This window comes from Pan troglodytes, chromosome 5 (assembly GCF_028858775.2).
Source record: "Pan troglodytes isolate AG18354 chromosome 5, NHGRI_mPanTro3-v2.0_pri, whole genome shotgun sequence".
NCBI classification, from domain to species: domain Eukaryota; kingdom Metazoa; phylum Chordata; class Mammalia; order Primates; family Hominidae; genus Pan; species Pan troglodytes.
The window spans coordinates 84,239,029-84,257,980 of record NC_072403.2 but is presented as its reverse complement, the minus strand read 5'-3'; the positions used below and the strand labels follow the sequence as shown (position 1 = coordinate 84,257,980).

The following is an 18,952-nucleotide window of genomic DNA, read 5'->3' as shown; positions in this document are numbered from 1 at the left end:
GCAGTGGTGCGATCTCGGCTCACTGCAACTTCCGCCTCCCAGGTTCAAGGGATTCTCCTACCTCAGCCTCCCAAGTAGCTGGGATTACAGGCACACACCACCACGCCCGGCTAATTTTTGTATTTTTTAGTAGAGATGGGGTTTAACCATGTTGGCTGGTCTTGAACTTCTGACCTTAGGTGATGTGCCTGCCTTGGCCTCCCAAACTGCTGGGAGTACAGGTGTGAGCTACCGTGCCCGGCCCAAATGATCACTTCTCTTATATAATTCGGTGCTTTCTAATCCTGCCTGGTACACACACTACACATTTTTAAAAGGGAAACTATTTGTTGGATACTACTAATTTTACCTTGGAATATTGCTCGCGATCAAGTTCTTGACTAGAACCAGACCCTGTTGTCTGCTTAAATCGATGCACTTTCATTTTCATCTGTCTTGTTCGCTCCTCCACTACTAAGCTTGCTGCAAAAACACATAATGGAAGCCTATTAAAACATGTGAAGAACCTTTCAGGAACTGAATGGTTTAAGATTTCAATGCTTTTGAAATGACTTCAATTAAATAAAATTTAGAAATAACACATGATTAATAAATTAAACAAAAATGCAGAATATACAGTACTAGCAACTGTTAATCTAAAGATGAACATGATTCAAATTACACAGAATGGGGAACGTAAATGTTAGTAACAAAATATACTCTATTTCTTGATTTTATATGAAATATTTTCAATTTCCTTCATAAATTATTATGCAAAACCAAATTTAATTGTAAAAATGTTTTCAATTTAAACAACTGTTTGTTGCATGTACATATATAGAGAAAACAAGTATGCATACTTAGCACATCGCACTATATGCACATGCTTACATGCATGCACACACCCACTTAACACCCTCAGCTAACAGTAGTCACCTAAAAATTGTTTTAATTAATAAGTATCTACTTTATTGAGGCATTCTTATAAATCTTTAATTTCTGTCCGTGGCTTCTCATGACTATTTCCCAGTCCCTAAAACTGACTTACTAAAAGATTAGCTCACTATTCCTTATGGCTATATCCGGACCACATAAATGAAATTCGTAAGTTTGAAAATGAATACATGACTTTTAGCCCTTTAATTTATAATATGTAAAGAATACTTTTAAGCTTTTATTAATCTCCTAAGTAGCAGAGGAGGGCAAGAATTACAGCCTTTGATAAAGTATGAATTATTCTAAGTTAGAATCCACCATCAGCAACATCACTTCAAAACCTTGCCTTTAAATTTTGCATTTTTACAAATGAAGGAGAAAGAAACAGCTAAGGTACAGTCATGCGTAGGGTAAACGACTCAAAAGCTTATACCTATGTTGTATGAGACTTATGTTTACTTTATACAACATTTGCCAACTTCCCAGACAACTCAACTTCTGCAACAAGTATTCAGATTTTTAAGTTGTAGGGCTGTGTGTGTGTGTGTGTGTGTGTGTGAGCATGCGCGTGTGTGTGTATGGAAAATTGCTTATTGGTCACTGATGTAGTGGGAACTTCTGCCAAGAGACTAATGGTTTACAAGTTAATGGAAATGTTGATATGTTTGATTGACTTGGCTGCTGATTTTATCTCTTACAAGGAGTTCATAAAGATATTTGCTGACAATTTTTTTCCATTGCAATGACTAAATGTGGCCTATCATCCTTGATTATAAAACGCCAACACACACTTTAAAAAAAGAAATCATTCTGTAACTTTTATTGTGTTCAAGTGCAGACCAATAGCCCAAGAGATAATAAAATTTGGAATTTGTGGCTAAGTGTTTTAATCATACTTTTATCAGTAAATTATAAAATGTTTCACTTTGTTTAAATTCAGCAAATTAGATAACCAATCTCAAATCCCTAACAACCCTTAGTTATGCAAACTAAGCAATGATACACCCCTGCTTTAATAATGTTGACTTCAGAGATAATAAATGGTGACTATTATTACCATTACAGGATAGTTCAATGGAGAGCTTGAGCAATGTGCTTCAGAAATTCATTACTTGGCAACATATAAGGAGTTAAAAGGAGTATTATACAGTAAAATGCTATGTAACAGTAATTAGAAACTGAGACAGTTATTGAAAAATGTGAGTTATATTTACAAAAGACATATGCAATATAGAAAATGTGAAAATATCTGTTCTCTGTCTTTTGCCTATGGTGTGAGTACTTCTGGGTACATGCTCAATCATTTGCTTTGAGTTTTGAGTAAGTCAAATGGACTGCAAATTTAGTTCTGCTCTATAATTAAAGCTTAAAGCAACTCAAAACAATCTCAATTTGTAATAAAAACAGACTTAAATGGTGTTAGCTTAACTATTCTCATAAAATGATATTAACTTTATTTAAAAATATGTTGACATTGATTAGCCCACAGCTTTGCAAGCTTCACTTTTAGTGCCACGTAATTTTCAGGGTAGATGGTTACTTAGACACGGATAATTATATCCCAATAGCTACTGGCCAGAAGCAGTCTGACACAGATCTAGGGACTGAACCTTGCTAGGACAACACTTCATTTCTCTAAACATTAATAGGATTACTTAGCTTATGCTATAGCTGCATTTAAATCTTTATTTGCAAAATGTAAAACTAAATCATAAAAAGACTGGTAATACAACTAACATGAACCTAAAAATGGTTCTAAATGATTTCATTTTACCTCCCTCAAATCATTACTATACTATATTTACTCCCAATGAAGTTAAAACTGACCTTATTTAATCTGTGAAAGGAAAAAAAAATCTCCAAATTAACATTATGATTCAAAATGATGAGTAGACTCCCTTGACTCTCAATCAAAGATGTAGTTGCTATGCTATCCTCACTGCTTGCTCTCGGATTCCAACAACAAAACCAAAATGCTAATAGCTTATCATTATTTACTCGTAGCAAAAAGCCAAATAATTACATAGTATCACACACTTTTTTAGTACTTTTCATTATTTCCCAATGACATGTGCCTTAGTGCATATTCTGAAATAACTGTTTATACAAGTTATTGTGCTTCAGTACAAGTTTTTTCATAATCACTGAAAAACCTTCAGTGTAAATGTGGAAATTCTTTAACTTTGCTAAAGATTTTACCATGTTTATTTTTCAACTATGTATCTAGAATAAAATGACATTATTTCTGTATTGCAGATGTGTCAAGCCAAATATTAAGACAAATTTATAAAATAAGATAATTACCACAAATTTGAACCAGAAGGCACGATTCCAATAAATTATATGATTTATATGGAGAATAGTAGTAATGATTAAAAGTTAATTGAATTCTTGAAATGTGACTGTCTCTCTAGTATCTTAGTATAAGTAAAATTAACTGTAACTCAGACAGCTCAAATATCTTCCTTTAAAAAAAGATTACTGTCATTTAAAATTTTTATATTATTTTAACAATTTTAAACCCAAGAGCAAAACTAAAATAGTAAATAAAGTATTTTCCAATTACCCCACAAATCCTAGCATTACATTCACATTTTAGGAACATTCTGAATGTTAATAGTATTGTAAACTAACTAAATCATTAAAATGCCAGTTGCTATTTCTTTATAGAAAATTTAAAACTGGGAGGCCCTGTGGTTTTTATTTTTAAAAATTTCATAAATGCCACATAATCAAGAGCTAAATAATAACTTTCATTTTTTACAAGAAATGTAATTATCATGCAATTTCATTTAGTCTTTTAATGAAAATTTAGCTTATGTATAATAAAGTCGAAAGATAAAGATATTTACTATAGACTATATTTCAGCATTAATTATAGATTTTGTGATTATAGATCAAAAATGTATGTATCCTAGTTCCTCAGATGTAATATTACAATTTTATAAAAATGGGGTTGAAGGGTTGAAATATTTCACTATAAGGTACCACCTGAATTACGTGTCTTATGTTTTAAAAAAATGGTACTTTCAAAAAGCACTTATTAGTTTACAAAAATGTATTTATTGAACAAGATCCATTTTATTTATTCCAACTTTATATACATTGTTCTTTCCAAACTATGGCTTTTTTAATATTAATCTATGTATGTCACAAATCAATTCAATGTTAAAATTAAGAAAGTATAAAACTGGAACTTATTTTTAAGAGTTAAATGAAAACCATATCTGTGAAATAATTTCTTGTCTTCTAAAGCTCAACAAGAAGGAATCTGACTGGAGTATGCAAGATAAGAAAAATAAATATAATTTACAAAGTACTGTAATTATTACAATTTTCAAAAGTAAAGTATTAGTATTAAAAATAAAGATATTAAAATAACTACTCTTTTCACATTCTTTGCTAAGGATTCCTAATTTAGTGTTATCAATGATCTTTAACAAATCTATGAAGAAACTAAAATCATTTTATAATCTTGTTTGTCCTTTATGCATTTTTCTAGATCTATCCCTTTCATATTATTAAAAGGCCTATGACTTTAAAAAACCCTCAAAAATCCTTAATAAATCTTCCCTAATCCATCATTTAAAATTTTCTATAATATAACCTCCTTCAAAGAGATAAAGTAATTTTCTAGGAAACCTCTTTGACTTATCACATATTTGTAATTTGCTTTAAAATATTGTAAACATTATAGTTATACATAGTTTAGAACGCTTATAATTTAAACTTGCATTAATATATTTAAAATATTCATAAATTTAATTTATATAAAAATAAATTTGTTTGGATCTCAAAATTCCTTAAATCTTTCACATTTCTCTCTATGCACCTTGAAATTAAAATGAATTTGAAATTTCAGACGTTTGTGTTTATAGGCAAAAAATAATTTATATTAATATATTGTTAAACCTAATATTTTCAAGCATTAGATGAAATATGACTGTAAAAGGACAGAAATAAGTAGAACTTTTATATTATTAAATATATTAATGTAAAAATTATTTTTTAACAAGTTCAGCTCATATATGTATCAAAGTTGACACATGATAACACCTGGACAGGATATTTAAGCCTGTCTAGTTAACTATGATGTGCTATCATATTTTGTGAATGAAAAAACTAGCATCTCTGCTTCCTTGCTGTATAGCAACACAATGAGAGCTCCATGATAGTGCAGTCCCATTCTTGTTCCAGTACATCTCTCAGGAAGAGCAGTGATAAATGACCGCTTATTTGGAAGTTGTCAGGTAGACAGAAGAATATAAATGACACACCTCCTATGCTTCAGTTATTGACTGCAGTGGAAAAAAAAAGCTGAGATTAACAAGAAAAGATGAAAAAGGTTTAGCTAATTGAATCAGTATAGACTATACCAAGACTGAATAGGAAGATCAGATCTGATACATTAAATATCAGAAATATTTAATGTATAAACTATATCTTAAAATATATCAAGAAAGATGGTTTATTTGAAAATTCAAAAATACAATACTAGTCTCTGCCCACAGTTTTTTAGACTTTAGAGAAATAGGAATTGTTTATATGGATAAGCATTCTGCATATACCTGGAATCAATGTGGCAAAATAGTAAGAACCTAGGAATGGGAATTACTAGGCATAGATTACAGTCCTAGATCCATCACCATTCATCAGTTCCTCAATGTTCCTTTGATCAATTCCTGATATATCCCTCCATTACAGAGTTTTTATCTGTAAAAAGAAGAGACTGCTCAGAGAAACTTCCAGCAGTTGTAGTCTATGATTCTATAGTATTTCAATAGGGTATTGTTAAAATACTTTTCTTATATTTGCAAAAATAGGAATCTCAATGACTTTGTCTCTTGCTTTATTACCTAATTTCCAGATTTTAAAATTTTCCAATTGACTATAGGTATCACGAGGAAAAAAATTCACCAGTTGTATTTTACACCACTATTTTCTATCATGTTATTTTCCCAATTTAAAAAACATCTGTTCAGGATTGATTCCAGGAACCCACCCACCACATGTACCAAAATTCACGGATGCTCAAGTTTCTTATATATTTTTATTTTTTTTATTTTATTTTTATTTTTATTTTTTTTTATTTTTTATTTTTTATTATACTTTAAGTTTTAGGGTACATGTGCCATAGTATTTGTATATAACCTAAGCACCTCATCTCATATACTTTCATCTCTAGGTTACTTATAAGAGCTAATACAAGGAAAATGTCATGTAAATAGTGCCTATATGCATTTTTCTAAATCTATCCCTTTCGTATTATTAAATGGCTTACAACTTAAAAAAATCTCATGAATCTGTTATACTGTATTGTTTATAGAATAATGACAAGAAAAAAAAGTCTGTACATATTCAGTACAGATGCTACCAATCATTTTCCCCCCAAACATTTTTGATCCATGGTTGGTTAAAGCCACCATTGTGGAACCCATGGATACTGTGGGCCAACTGCAATGTTTTATTTTCATGCTGATCCTTATTTTTGGAGTCATGCAAACATAGTGAGAGACTTTGATGTAGTGCATACCCAACTTCTACATCTTCACACACATATATACTATACATAAAGATTAAATTTTAAAATATTTTGACTACATAGAAACGCCCTAGTTCTGGCACATTTTCTTGGAATAAAATGACCCCTTTCAACTTGTAAGTGTAAAAATGTTCCAAGTAGTTTCCCATTTTCCCTTATATAATTCTCTTGGATGTTAAGGATTATGCTACAGTAATATAAACAATAAAATAACATCTATCCAGCATCTACCAATAAAATAAACATTTACCCATCATCTACCAATAAAGCATACATCTACCAGCATGAGAAACAGAAAATGCAATAAGTGAGTAACACATAAGTGAAAATACCACATTGCCTTACGGACTTTTAAAGCAAAGCACCTATGTTTAGATAAGTGAAATTTAACATTGGCATAGGTGAAAGAGGCAATTTGTATATATAATCACTTAAGTCTCACTGCAGCCAAAACCACAAGACCATCTCCTGTTTTAGCACACCTATTCCCATTGAACTATCTAAAACGAAGCTCAGGATGTCCAACTCCAGACATAATTTCTCAATGTAAAACTGCCAATTCTCAGAGTGTCACTGAAAATACTAGTCATTGGCAAGTAAGAAAGTCAGGCTCTTATAAAAGAATTTGTTATATATCTTGTCCTTTAGGGTTATACAAAGTTAAACAGTTTTTAAAAGCATGTTTAGGTTTTGAGAGGGAACACTATCTCCCATAAGATGCACTTCAAATACAATTTTTACATAAAGCAACCTGTGTAATTAAGCCTTCTTTGGGGGATAACAAAACCAATCACTGAGGAAGCCATGTTATTTATACCAAGTGATCTCTAAAATGTTTAGCCATAATTTCTCATTACTCCAATAATACTAATGGATACAGAATCTATCCTGAAAGACTTGATTGGCACAATTCTGCTAAATTTAAATTTGATTTTTGAAAGTCTTTTCCTGTGTTTTACAATATTTGGGGAACATATACAACTTTAGAGAAAATACATCAAAGAGCCTGTCCATGGTTAGACATTTGTTTTCCTCAATTAGGTCTCTCTTGCAAGTTGTGTCTTGGTTAACATGTGTTAAATCCTTTGAAGCTTTAAAAGCCTATGATACTATAAATAAACACATCTGAATCACCAAATGGGAAAACAGGGTCAAAAGCATTACTTCTGAATTTTTCTAATCAATCTGCTTAACCCTCTGGGATCCTGAAGTTTAAAGAGAAGGCTACAATGACAATATATTTATAAGATTGTGCCAAAAAAAGAGATGGATAAATTACTTTTCCTAATGGAGCTCTAAATATTTATGAGTAAATATTCATTAAGATTCATAATAAGTGTTCAGGAGAAGCAATGCCGAGGAATATTAAGAAACTTGTATTTTTGAAATCTTAACACACAATAACAGAAAATGATTCACCTGGACTAATATGCATCTACTACTACTAATAAAAATGTAAATAAAACTGAGACCTTTGCTACTTAATGACAGTTAAAAGAATGCTGATTCTGAAAAACACAAAAATTGGTTTACTTATTTTAAAAAGAGTACATAATTTGTTCTTATAGTGTTTCACAACCACAGTACACTATTGAAATGTGCTTTTTATTTATACAACTGTACAAAAAATGCTAAAATTAATGTTTTTCGCTTCTTTACTTGAATTCCACTAAAGCAAAGTTAATGCTCATAAGTTTCATGGAAAATATAGTTTGCATAACTTAGCATTCAAACTGTTCTTGCTGACATTTAAAGAAGGAAAACACAGTTAACTTACTTGAGAACTTATTAAAGAAACCTGGTACTTAAAAAAAATATAGTTGACTAGAGACAATCCTAATGATCTAGTTACAATCTCTATGATCTAGTTACAATAATTATCACATATTTTATTAGTGAAACAGAAAAGCAAAAAGCACCAAAATGCTATTTACTTTGTTCCTATAAATAATAATTTACTTACTTTAATTGCCTTTCATTCTCCATGTGTATAAATTACACACTATTATGATTAAGGAAATTCATATTTGTAGAAGAGATAATATGATGTGTTTTGTTATGATTCAAAATTGCTTCCAAGAGCCAAAAACTTAATGCACTTAAAAAATAGTATCTAAAGGCATATAAATCATAAATTTATTACGACAATAACATTTTTCTCACCTTGAAGTCATTTAATTTCTGGTTCAGTTTTGATCTTCTTATATCATTATTTCGATGCCCCCAAACTACATTCATGGGCTCTTTAAAACTGTCCAAGAAATGTAGCAGAGAGGGAAAAATTGGCTTACTTTTAGAATGAATAATTTAAAATAGGCCTATAAAGCAGTTTGTGAAGACTAAAATGATATGGTCTTTCAGCTTTCAACATAAAAGAGGGAGTTAAAATGTAAACAAAGTACTACGAACATTTATAGTCCCTTGGTTAACTTTTCAAGCCAAAGGATGTGTTATCTTTGTTAGCTTTGTTAACTTTCAAGCCAAAGGATGTGTTATCTTTGTTAGCTTTGTTAACTTTCAAGCCAAAGGATTTGTTATCTGTATGGCAATTGGAGGAGCAGGCCAGATGTAGAAGGTTTAACTGAATGCTGCAAAATTGGGTCAATAGGGAAAGGGAGGAGAAACTAAGTGGGCTTCTCCAAAATCCCAGTGCTGAGTGGTGATTGTTACAGGAACGTGGTGTGGAGCACAGAACATGGGCTGTGGATTCAAAATCTGGTTCTGCCTCACAGCAGCTTTTTTACCTTTGGCATTCAACTTAACCTCTTTCACTCTATTTCAATAAAACAGGGGTGAAAAAAACCTTCCTTGCAGTTGTAAATGTGTTACTATAATTACGTGGTGATGCAGGCAAAGCAGTTACTCAGTAAATGCTGTCTGAATGTTGAAGAGCCTACAGAGCAAAGTGGATGAGAACAAGTTCCCTGGAGAGGGATCTGTGTCTCGTTTCCTATTCTATCATTTACAAAATGAAATACTGACTGATAAGGGGCCAAGTTTTTAACCTAACTTTTAGCTTTTCGGCAGGAAAATAAAGATACTAATAGTTAGGTCTCAAGTTGTTGTGAAAATAAAATGAGATAAATATGTAACACTTTTAGTAGAGTCACTGACATATAGTAAGTGCTCAGTATAGCCTATCTACCATTAGTAATGCTTTGAGTATTTTACACTTCTCTTTATGTGACTTTAAAAACATATGCTGTAAAATTAATAGACTGGTGCCCTATAGGGTAACCAACCATCCTCGTTTGCTTAGAACTGTCCCAGTTTCAGCACTGAAAGTCTTGCATCTTGGGAAAACTCTCAGTCCCTGACAAACTGGAACCACTGGTTGTCCTACAAGTTCATCTACAGTTAATCAAAAATAAACCCTAATGAACCCCTTGGCTTGTGTACTGGTCTTCATTTATCCGGGATGTACTCACAATAACCTGAATTCTCTAATAAGATAGATCCCAGCAAAGACAAACTTCAGCTCACAGAAGTAGGATTTCTATGCTGTGAACTTTTCCTTTCTTTTGGGTTACGTGAGCTTAAAATACGATTTTAATGAAATTTCTTGACCTTGCTTCTATTCTTTCAAAGTTTTGAGAGCCACGTTCAGTGGCTAAACTGTGTTATCTTAAATCCCTAAGGAGAGGCGCAGCATTCTTTTTCTGACCTATACCTTCCTGGACGCATTTTGGGATGTGCTTCTTTGGTTATTTCTAAAAACGTGGTCTATTCTGTGAGGCATTTCTACATCCTGTTTCCAAGGAACGCTTGGAGGGGTGAAGACATCTCTCAGCCAGGACACACTGACTGTATAAAAACATAAACTGACATGTTCTGCACAGAGGCCCTAAATGTGCATATTTCATGCAGACTTTAGGTTATACTTATGGATTTTGTTTTGTTTTATTTAGCTAGGTACAGCTTTTGCCTAGTAATATATATGGAAAGGGCTCTAAATGAAGAATTATTACATTTTTCTTTCTTTTGGATGGAATTAGATCATGGCCCATTTCTAATATGAATCTAATACTTTTAGCCCACTAAAATTTATCTTGCAAATCCAACTACATTCTTCTGACCTAAGTAAAGTACATTGGTCATTCTTGTACTACTGAATCTAATGTTGTGTTTTCAATATCTGACATAAAAATGCAGCAGGATGGCTAGAAATCTATGCAAAATCTATGGCCAAAACATCTTGATCTCACTGAATTTTTTAATTTTTTAATTAATATATGTATTGCCTAATATATCAGACACTACGCCAGAATAATATATATATGTATAGTGCCTGAATATAAATATTGTTAAATACATTTTTATAAATACAGATTAAATATGTAATTGAAACTGTTCTCTTTGTAATACCGAGATACATAATGCATAACTAAATATGCTAAGGGCGAGAAATAATATATTTGGTATTTGTACTTACTAAAATAGGATACACCAACATGTAGAGGAAAAGGTCGAAAGTAAAAAGATCTGGGTTTGTAGTCTACTACTGACAAGCAGTTTGGGCAAATGTCATAATCTCTTTGAACTTGTGTCCTTATTCCTAAAATAGGAATGATGTTACTTTCAGAACTAGCTTTGAGTTAATTTGTTGTTACTATGGGCAACAAATTAATTCAATCAGTCCACTTTCAAATATTGAGAAAATGTACTTTTATTAAATTATACAGAATTATATAATTATTAAATATAATTAACCTTATCACATTAAGCTGAAAACTCATGTTCAAATAGTTAATTATCAGGCCAACAGCAACTCTGAACAGAAAATGGTGTGGGCAGCATATGACTGTAGGGGGAAGCCTGCAACCTATTTGAAATTCAAGTGCAAAGACCAAAAATGCTGAATGGTTTTCTTCTCCCATGACTCTCAGAAAGATAAAATTAATGGGTATTTCAACAGTATTGAGGCAAACAGAAGTAACATTTAGGCAGCAGCTTCTCAGATGTATGACTGCAGCCAGGGCCAGAACATTCACTAAGGTTACCACTATCTGGAAAGTAAAATCCAGAGATTTTCTACTTTTACCAGGTATTACCCTGAATAGAATTAAATCTTTTATCTATGAGAGCAGGGAAATGCAAACAAACAGAAACAAAGAAAATGTCATTTTCCTAGGAGAATTGTTTTCTAGTTGTCAGTACAGATAAATAAATTTTTAAAAAAACATTAATTTTAAATAAAATTTTTTAAAAACATTAATTTTAAAGTAATCTCTTCTTTGATGTGAACATAGAATATGAAATAATTAATATCAAATACACTACAAAATCATTTGAGGAAAATAGCTACCTGTTAATTTTGCTCATTATTTCAATAAATACAGTTATATAACTCTTGTATATTATATTTTTAAAAGTAACAATATTAAATGGTTAAAAAGTTATGTTAATATTTACCTTTTGTGGAAGAGTTATATTTTTCTTGTTCTTCAATGAATTAAATGCACATAATGATGGAAACAAAAGAAAGAAATCAGCAAATTTATAGTTAGACATGGAAAAGTGAATTAACACAATGGCATGAATAATTAAAATGCATAACATATAATGTGACATGATAAATTGCAATGAAAAACCATGAGTTCCCAAATATGGTACTAAAATTAATCAAAGAAAGAATGAATACAGCAATTTAAAGATTTAAAATGAAACAAAAACATTGGGAAATTAGTATGTTTGGCATTTGAAAAATATATTCTGTATTATTTTTTCTTTCCTTTTAAGAGCTGTATAAAACTTCAGTACCAATTTTATTAAAACATCTTAACTTGAATCCATTGTGATTTTTTTTGGAAAAGCATTTAAAAGCATACTTAATTTTCATAACAAAAATTTTTATCATTTCAAAAATGAAAGTTCATATGATAAAGGCTCATATGATAAAATGAAATTTATTTTTTTATCTGATAAGCAAAAAATAAATTCCATTTTTACACTTTGTTTGCACCATGGAAACTATTCTGTAACATTTTCCACATGAAAGAAAATTCTAATTTAAGTAATCCTTTTTTCTTCTGAAATTAATTAGATTAAAATACCCCAAAGTAAAATTAGTTGTTTTGTAGAGACTATACTTCTTAGACATTTTATAAGGCTTTATATCCACCTCTTTGTTTTGTATTATTTACAGAGGACTAATGGCCTGTTTCTGTATTTCTGAAGAGGAATATCATTGGAGTTTTAGATAGGTGATATAATAATGGAAGATATAAAACATAATTAACACATCATTTACTGTTAGTTTGTGAATCATCTCTAAATCCTTCTTTAAAAGATCCAGTTGAGCACAAAAAAGTTACTGGTTGGCTTCAGAAATCCATTTTTATACAACCAATTAAGTTATCTTCAGCCTTACTCTACATAAGGGATATGCTGGGATATTGTGTTGAAATATAACCAGAAAAATTTTGTGGAAGTCTTTGCTTTCAATTATCACATACCATTAGAGTTACTTAAATTATAAGGCTACTTTTTCAAGTACTCTACCGCAAAAATCTGTATTGTGATCACCTCTTTGTTTTTCCCCTAAATCTACTTCAACATAATCTGGCTCTATGTAGCAAATAGGCTAGCATTCTCAATTTTTAAAATGAACTTTAAAACACCTTTTCAAAAATTGATTAAACATGTGTTTCCAAATGATATGTTAGCCTTTAAGAGATACTGCCTTTATGGTATAAATAGAGAGTGGTATATTTGATTTATAAGAAAAAAAATACTTCCAGTGAAACAGTCAAATTGTCCTGGCATACATTCCAAAATCAGTAATGTAGATAACTGTACCCAGAAACGGTATATGAATAAAATTATTTTATAAGTGCCTCAAGAAGGTGTATCAGTATCTAGTAATCTAAACCATTTGAAATATTTGTTCTTACCAATCAGCTGCTTATCAAATTATTTCTAAACAGAAAATCACCCTTTGTTAAAAATTTTTTAAAAATGGGAAGGAAGTCAAGTGCAGTAGGGGCTTAACCAATTGTAACAGACTGTGGTCAGCATTAATCTTCATGGGAGATGGAACTAAAATTTAACAAGTAATTTCAAAATAATAAAATGGCATAATTCTACAGCCTTAAGAACAACAATGAAATCAATCTTAAATAGAACATGCTAAATCCTATCTAACTCATAAATCAAATTAAAATTTACTTTTTTAAACATATTTTAGGACAAACAAAGCTGTCATGTGGACTGTTCATTTTGAAATAGAACCATAAAAAGATGATGGCAGACAGTATAATCATTTACCAAAAGTCCCAAAGCACATATTTATATCATAAAAAACACCAACCAGGTCTCTTTTATTTATAGAACATTTAGATATATAGATATATAAAATACATGCTTGTTGTCACATTTTTTAAAAGCTGTATGTATATAACTCTAAAGATCATATATTTCAGGAAACTCAAATAACCAAAATGTTTATTAGTGTATTTGTCATATTAAATATCAAAGTAACTCCACCAATGTAGTCATTCCCTTCTTCCCACCTCAATTCAATCCTTACAAATTGATGATTTCTCTGAAAGACAACTGTGAATATGAATATCATAAACAGTAACATTTATATTAACAATAGAACATGAGCTTTTTTAAAAAACCAAAATCCAACATACAATACAACTTATTTTGTGGAAGGAATTCTTATTTCTACAGAAATAATGTAATCAGAATCTCACTATAGGAGAGTTATATGCAGTACCCTTATATGCTTTTGAACCCATAAAATGTTTTATTTGCAACTGGAGGAAATGCAAAGAATTTTAGGAGCACATGACTTTTAGAATATCAATCTTTAGCAAAATATGATCGGTAAGACCGAGTTTGTAACTAAACACCCACATTTGTAGTTCTTTCAGTTGTGCAACAGGAGCTCATGAATAGATAATTTAAATAAACACCAACTTTTGTTTTAAAAAATAAATTTTAAAACAATTTCATCTGGGTTATTGTCAGATTAATTATGAATAATTTTAAAATGTTCCCAGAGAGGAGAGGAAAAATGTTAAACATGTCAATGAATAATTCCAATGAATTAACTGCGATTTTAAAAAAGAAAGTCAGAGTTTCACAATGCATCATATTTTCATGATTCACTAAATGAATACCTTTTTAGCAACCCTGAAAACTAAAGCATGGAGTATCAATAGAATGTATTTTAAAAAATATAAACTCAGAGTTTATCACACCAGTGTTACTCTATTAATAAGTTGATACCTTTAAAAATCTACACTAAGTTTTCCATAATCAAGTATTCTGCATGGCAATCTATGCCACATCAGTCTTTGAAACAATGCATTTACCTTCTGAGATCTTTGACATATGTGTGATACATTCAGTAAATCACTTGAATTAAGTGAGAAAAACATGTACCCCCGTACCCTCAATATAAAATGAAATGCAAGTTTTCCATCAGCAACAATAACACTGCTGAAAAAAATATTCAAAGTGTTAACCTTTCAGTTGTTTCATAGGGATAAAGGTTTTTAATAAATATCTTAAAAGTAATTCTACTACATTTATATTACAATCCCAAAGTAGAAATTATTTTAGTAAATTGCTTACCAAATCCCTGATTAAAAATATGTGATAAAAAATAATGATAACAAGTCATGTCATCTACTAAGATACGTGATAGCACTTTGGGTCACATGAAGAATACTATTTTAACGTAGTGTCTAAATCATCTAGCTCAGGTAGTTTAGAGAATTTAGTTTCTACTAAAATCAGACCGTATACATTCTCTCTCTCTTTCTCTTTCTTTGTTGCTCAGAAAATGAAATAATATATGCATAAAATAAGGAAATCTTTAAGCAATATGAACTGCTGAAGACACTAAAACATGTGTTCTGTCATTTTTTTCATCATCAAACTTAAAATATAGGCTACTGCTAATCAAGTTAAATTAAAAAATTTGTAAAGGATTCAGTATGATTAATTTTTAAAAAATCTTTTAAAAGGTAAAATATTCTTTTAACACATAAAATGCCATATTGCAATGAGATTTTTAAATTTTATTTTTTTCCTTTGTCACTTTGGAATAAGATGTTTCTAGGCCTAAATCCCTTCTGTTAAATGACCATCTAAAATTCAATCATCCAGCAAAACTCACTCAGCAAAAACTGAGTGCATGCCATGAACCACTGTCACTAGGTGTTGGGGATAAAACTGTAAGAAAATCAAATTTTTAGGATGCAGCAAACTACATATAATCAAAATACTATTCATTTAATAAAAGGGGTATAAATAGAGGAGGTACTCAAATCCAAGATTTTTGGACAATGATCTCTCTTTATCGGATACCTTGTTCTATACTGCCGCTTCTCACTGGCACTTGTGGGAGCTGTCTTCCCCTGCGACTGCTGAACGATGTGTCTGCTGGAGGAGATTGTGTTGGACTTCTCTGACGGTGCATTCTGCAGGCAAAAAGCAAAGCGGGCATGAAACAATGAAATTCCAATGTGGTCTGACAAAAATCTTTTCCTCCTTTCTGTTACGATTAAAATAGACATAAACCCCCTCACTGGGCCAATGGGAGCAGAATCAAACACTTTTTATGATATGTGTAAATGGAATATTACAAAAAGGGGTTAAATGAGATAGGGCAATGTGCACCACACACAGTTCTACATAATGAATTCTTAAACTGAGCAGAATCCAATTCACTTCTTTTCATTAACTTTCTATTAAGTTGTTCTACCTGGGCAAGTTATTCAGTTTTGGCAGTACTGAACCAAATACATCTAATTACAGCCTCTGGATCTTAACAATATGGATAAATGAGGCAAGAAAGGCTGTTGCCTAAACTGCTACTCTTAAATTGATATTGACTATAGAATTATTTATAACTGCTAAGAATTCTAGCTGCAGACTTTTATAAATTACCACTCACTTGTACTTTATTTCTAAATAGGAACAAATTTGAAAGATATTTAAAATAATCCTGGACATATGTTATGAAATACACTGGTGCTAGCATTAAAATTACAAATAAAAGTTTGAGAAGTGTGCCGATATATTACTACTGCCCAGGATTAAGCGGACCTCCATCTGTTGGCATTTAAACACTTTTCAAACTGAAGAACTTTAAAACACTCTTAACACTTTACTGAACACATATAAAAGATTTTTAAAATTTCCTCTTATGCTTTTTAAAGTAAGCACACATTTAACTCCAAGTAATTTATCATAAAAATTTCACATAATTAAAAAAATTATATATGAATATGCCACAAACAGATGAAAGGACATAACACAGCCAAATTTAATTTTCAATGAGAGCTAATTGGCAGAAACTATAGTATACCACCAGCACAGTGAAGATAGATGCAAGTAATAGAGGATGTGAGAGAGATTTAAGTGTCACAAAGAAAGGATTAAAAGTTATGGTGTCAAAATGAGTGAAAGCTTCAAGTGCTCAGGAAGGTACAACACCACACCAACACCCGGAGGCAGGACATGAATGCTGAGGGGGACACTGAATAGCGACCTTGTCAGAAGCGGAGAAGGTGGCGCCGACCCTCCAGGGACAAGGTGGTGCATAGAACACAGTGTTCTGATACTAGAGTGCTCACTCGACCTTGAGCGAGCAGGATGTTTTCCCCTAATGACTGGCTGATCAGTTGCTCTTGGGGCTGCGTGTCCCCTTCTAGAAAGACATGTTGGGAGAACCCTAAAACATTAGGGCCAAAAAAGATCTTCAGTCAGCAGGTTCACATTAACTTTGATACCAACACATTCGTCCAAGGAAAACCTGGTTACTCGTACATGACAGTAATTTCAAAGAAGAGAACCCATCACGCAATTATTGAAATGGAATTCAAATCAAACTGACAAGTTATTATTGCAAATGTGAACGCCATGTGGTTTTTAAAGACTAATTGGTGTTGCTCTAATGTAATAAACCTCTTGTATGTTCCACCAACAGCAGAGACTCCTGTCTCTGTTTTTTTTGTTTTGTTTTGTTTTGTTTTATAGAGCTGTATCTCAAGTGACTACAACACAGCTGCACAGATAGCAAGAGCTCAATAAAGGTATGTTGCTTGAATGAGTGACTGTAATTAGGATGATGAATACAGGAAAGCTTCAAGTGCTTGCCTTCAAGAAGAAATACTGTAGGCCTCTATATTTTTACAATGTTCATAATTTTACTCTGTAATAAGCAAGACTATGCCAAAAACAACAAAAGAAGCCTGCCTTTTGAGGTTAGTCTAAGTAGACAAAAATTAAAACAATATAAGGTGGAGAATGCTCCATTAATTATACACCTGATTAAATATAAATGGCTGAAATATGGATAAAAACATGTTCTCTCAGATATAACAATACCTGAAAATGTATGTGTCCATATTTTGACAACTATATTACTATGGCGTTTAAAATTATTATAAAGCCAATTAATGAATTAAAAATAAACAACTGATGTTTATATAGATGTACTTATTTTTTAATGCATGCTTTTGCCTTTTTCATTGATTTTGGTTATTTATTTTAAATAAAATGCATGATTAAAACACCTAGCAGGTATTATTTTGACAGAAAGAATAAAATGATACCTCATCCCTTTTTAAAGCAATACTGTAAAATTCACTTAGTGACTAAAAATGTGTGAGAATAAAGAATACATATTTATCACCAAAAGCACATAAAGGAGTGTCATTCAACTTCTATTCAGATTGGCAATTTTTCTTTTAAGTAAAATGATTTTTATAGCTATAATGATTTTGATTCTGAGTACCTTATTCATTCAAGAACAACAAAACAGGAAAATGTCAGGTTGAAGATAACAAAAAGATGTTCAGCTTAGGTCTTTAATAAAGGCGTATTTTACTTTCTTGAGCTATAAATTAATGCTTTATCACGTCGTAATTCAAATGCTGAAACCTGGGCTGTTACCTCAATTTCCAAATTAAAATAAAAAGTAACTCATAGTGTTCTATATATTAAAACTGTTTATTCCAAATTGGCTTTTCACATTAACTCAACTACATAGAATGAATTTCTATGGGATAGAGTACATGATCAAGTCCTTTCCAGTGATGAGAGTTTTATCTATTACTCTTTAAAAGTCATTATCATGACAATAAACTTCAATCTTTGTTCAAGATACTCTTTCTAAATGTGGCTCGCAAATGGAATTATACAGTTTTCACCTTAGTACTGAGAAATTTCACGGATATTACAATTTCACTTAAATCTTGCTCCACTCCTTAAAGCAATTCACAAGCACTAAAAGAAAAACTCAAATGTGACTTGAAATGTAAAAAATTTCGGTGAACTTTCTGTGGCATCAAACTAAATGGCAAAAGTATAAAAAGCAATTTCAGGAGCAAATAAATGGCTTCCTGGGTGAATATTCACAGCTCAACCACATATAGTGTTCCATCTCCTGAGCCACGAGGCTTGCAGTGTCTGAAAACAGCCTGTAATGTTTGAGGTTAATCGTTTAGCACAAGATATGTTTTTTTCTTTGAC

General features: G+C 31.3%; 1 protein-coding gene across 50 annotated transcripts in view; it reads right to left on the bottom strand.

Moving 5' to 3' along the window:
* Window positions 1-18,952, bottom strand: part of RIMS1 (regulating synaptic membrane exocytosis 1) — a 517,655-nt gene that overhangs the window by 95,353 nt on the left and 403,350 nt on the right. For 16 of the 50 annotated variants that reach the window (XM_016955813.3, XM_016955816.3, XM_024357272.2 and 13 more), the window contains 2 exons: window positions 15,782-15,894; window positions 350-462 (listed from right to left, as the gene is read on the bottom strand). In XM_016955813.3, coding sequence (XP_016811302.1) covers window positions 350-462; window positions 15,782-15,894 — 226 coding nt within the window. Of the gene's footprint in view, window positions 1-349; window positions 463-10,889; window positions 11,013-11,869; window positions 11,900-15,781; window positions 15,895-16,967; window positions 17,151-18,952 lie in introns of all 50 variants that reach the window. The other 34 variants (XR_010158065.1, XM_016955814.3, XM_016955798.3 and 31 more) reach the window with 6 other exon arrangements.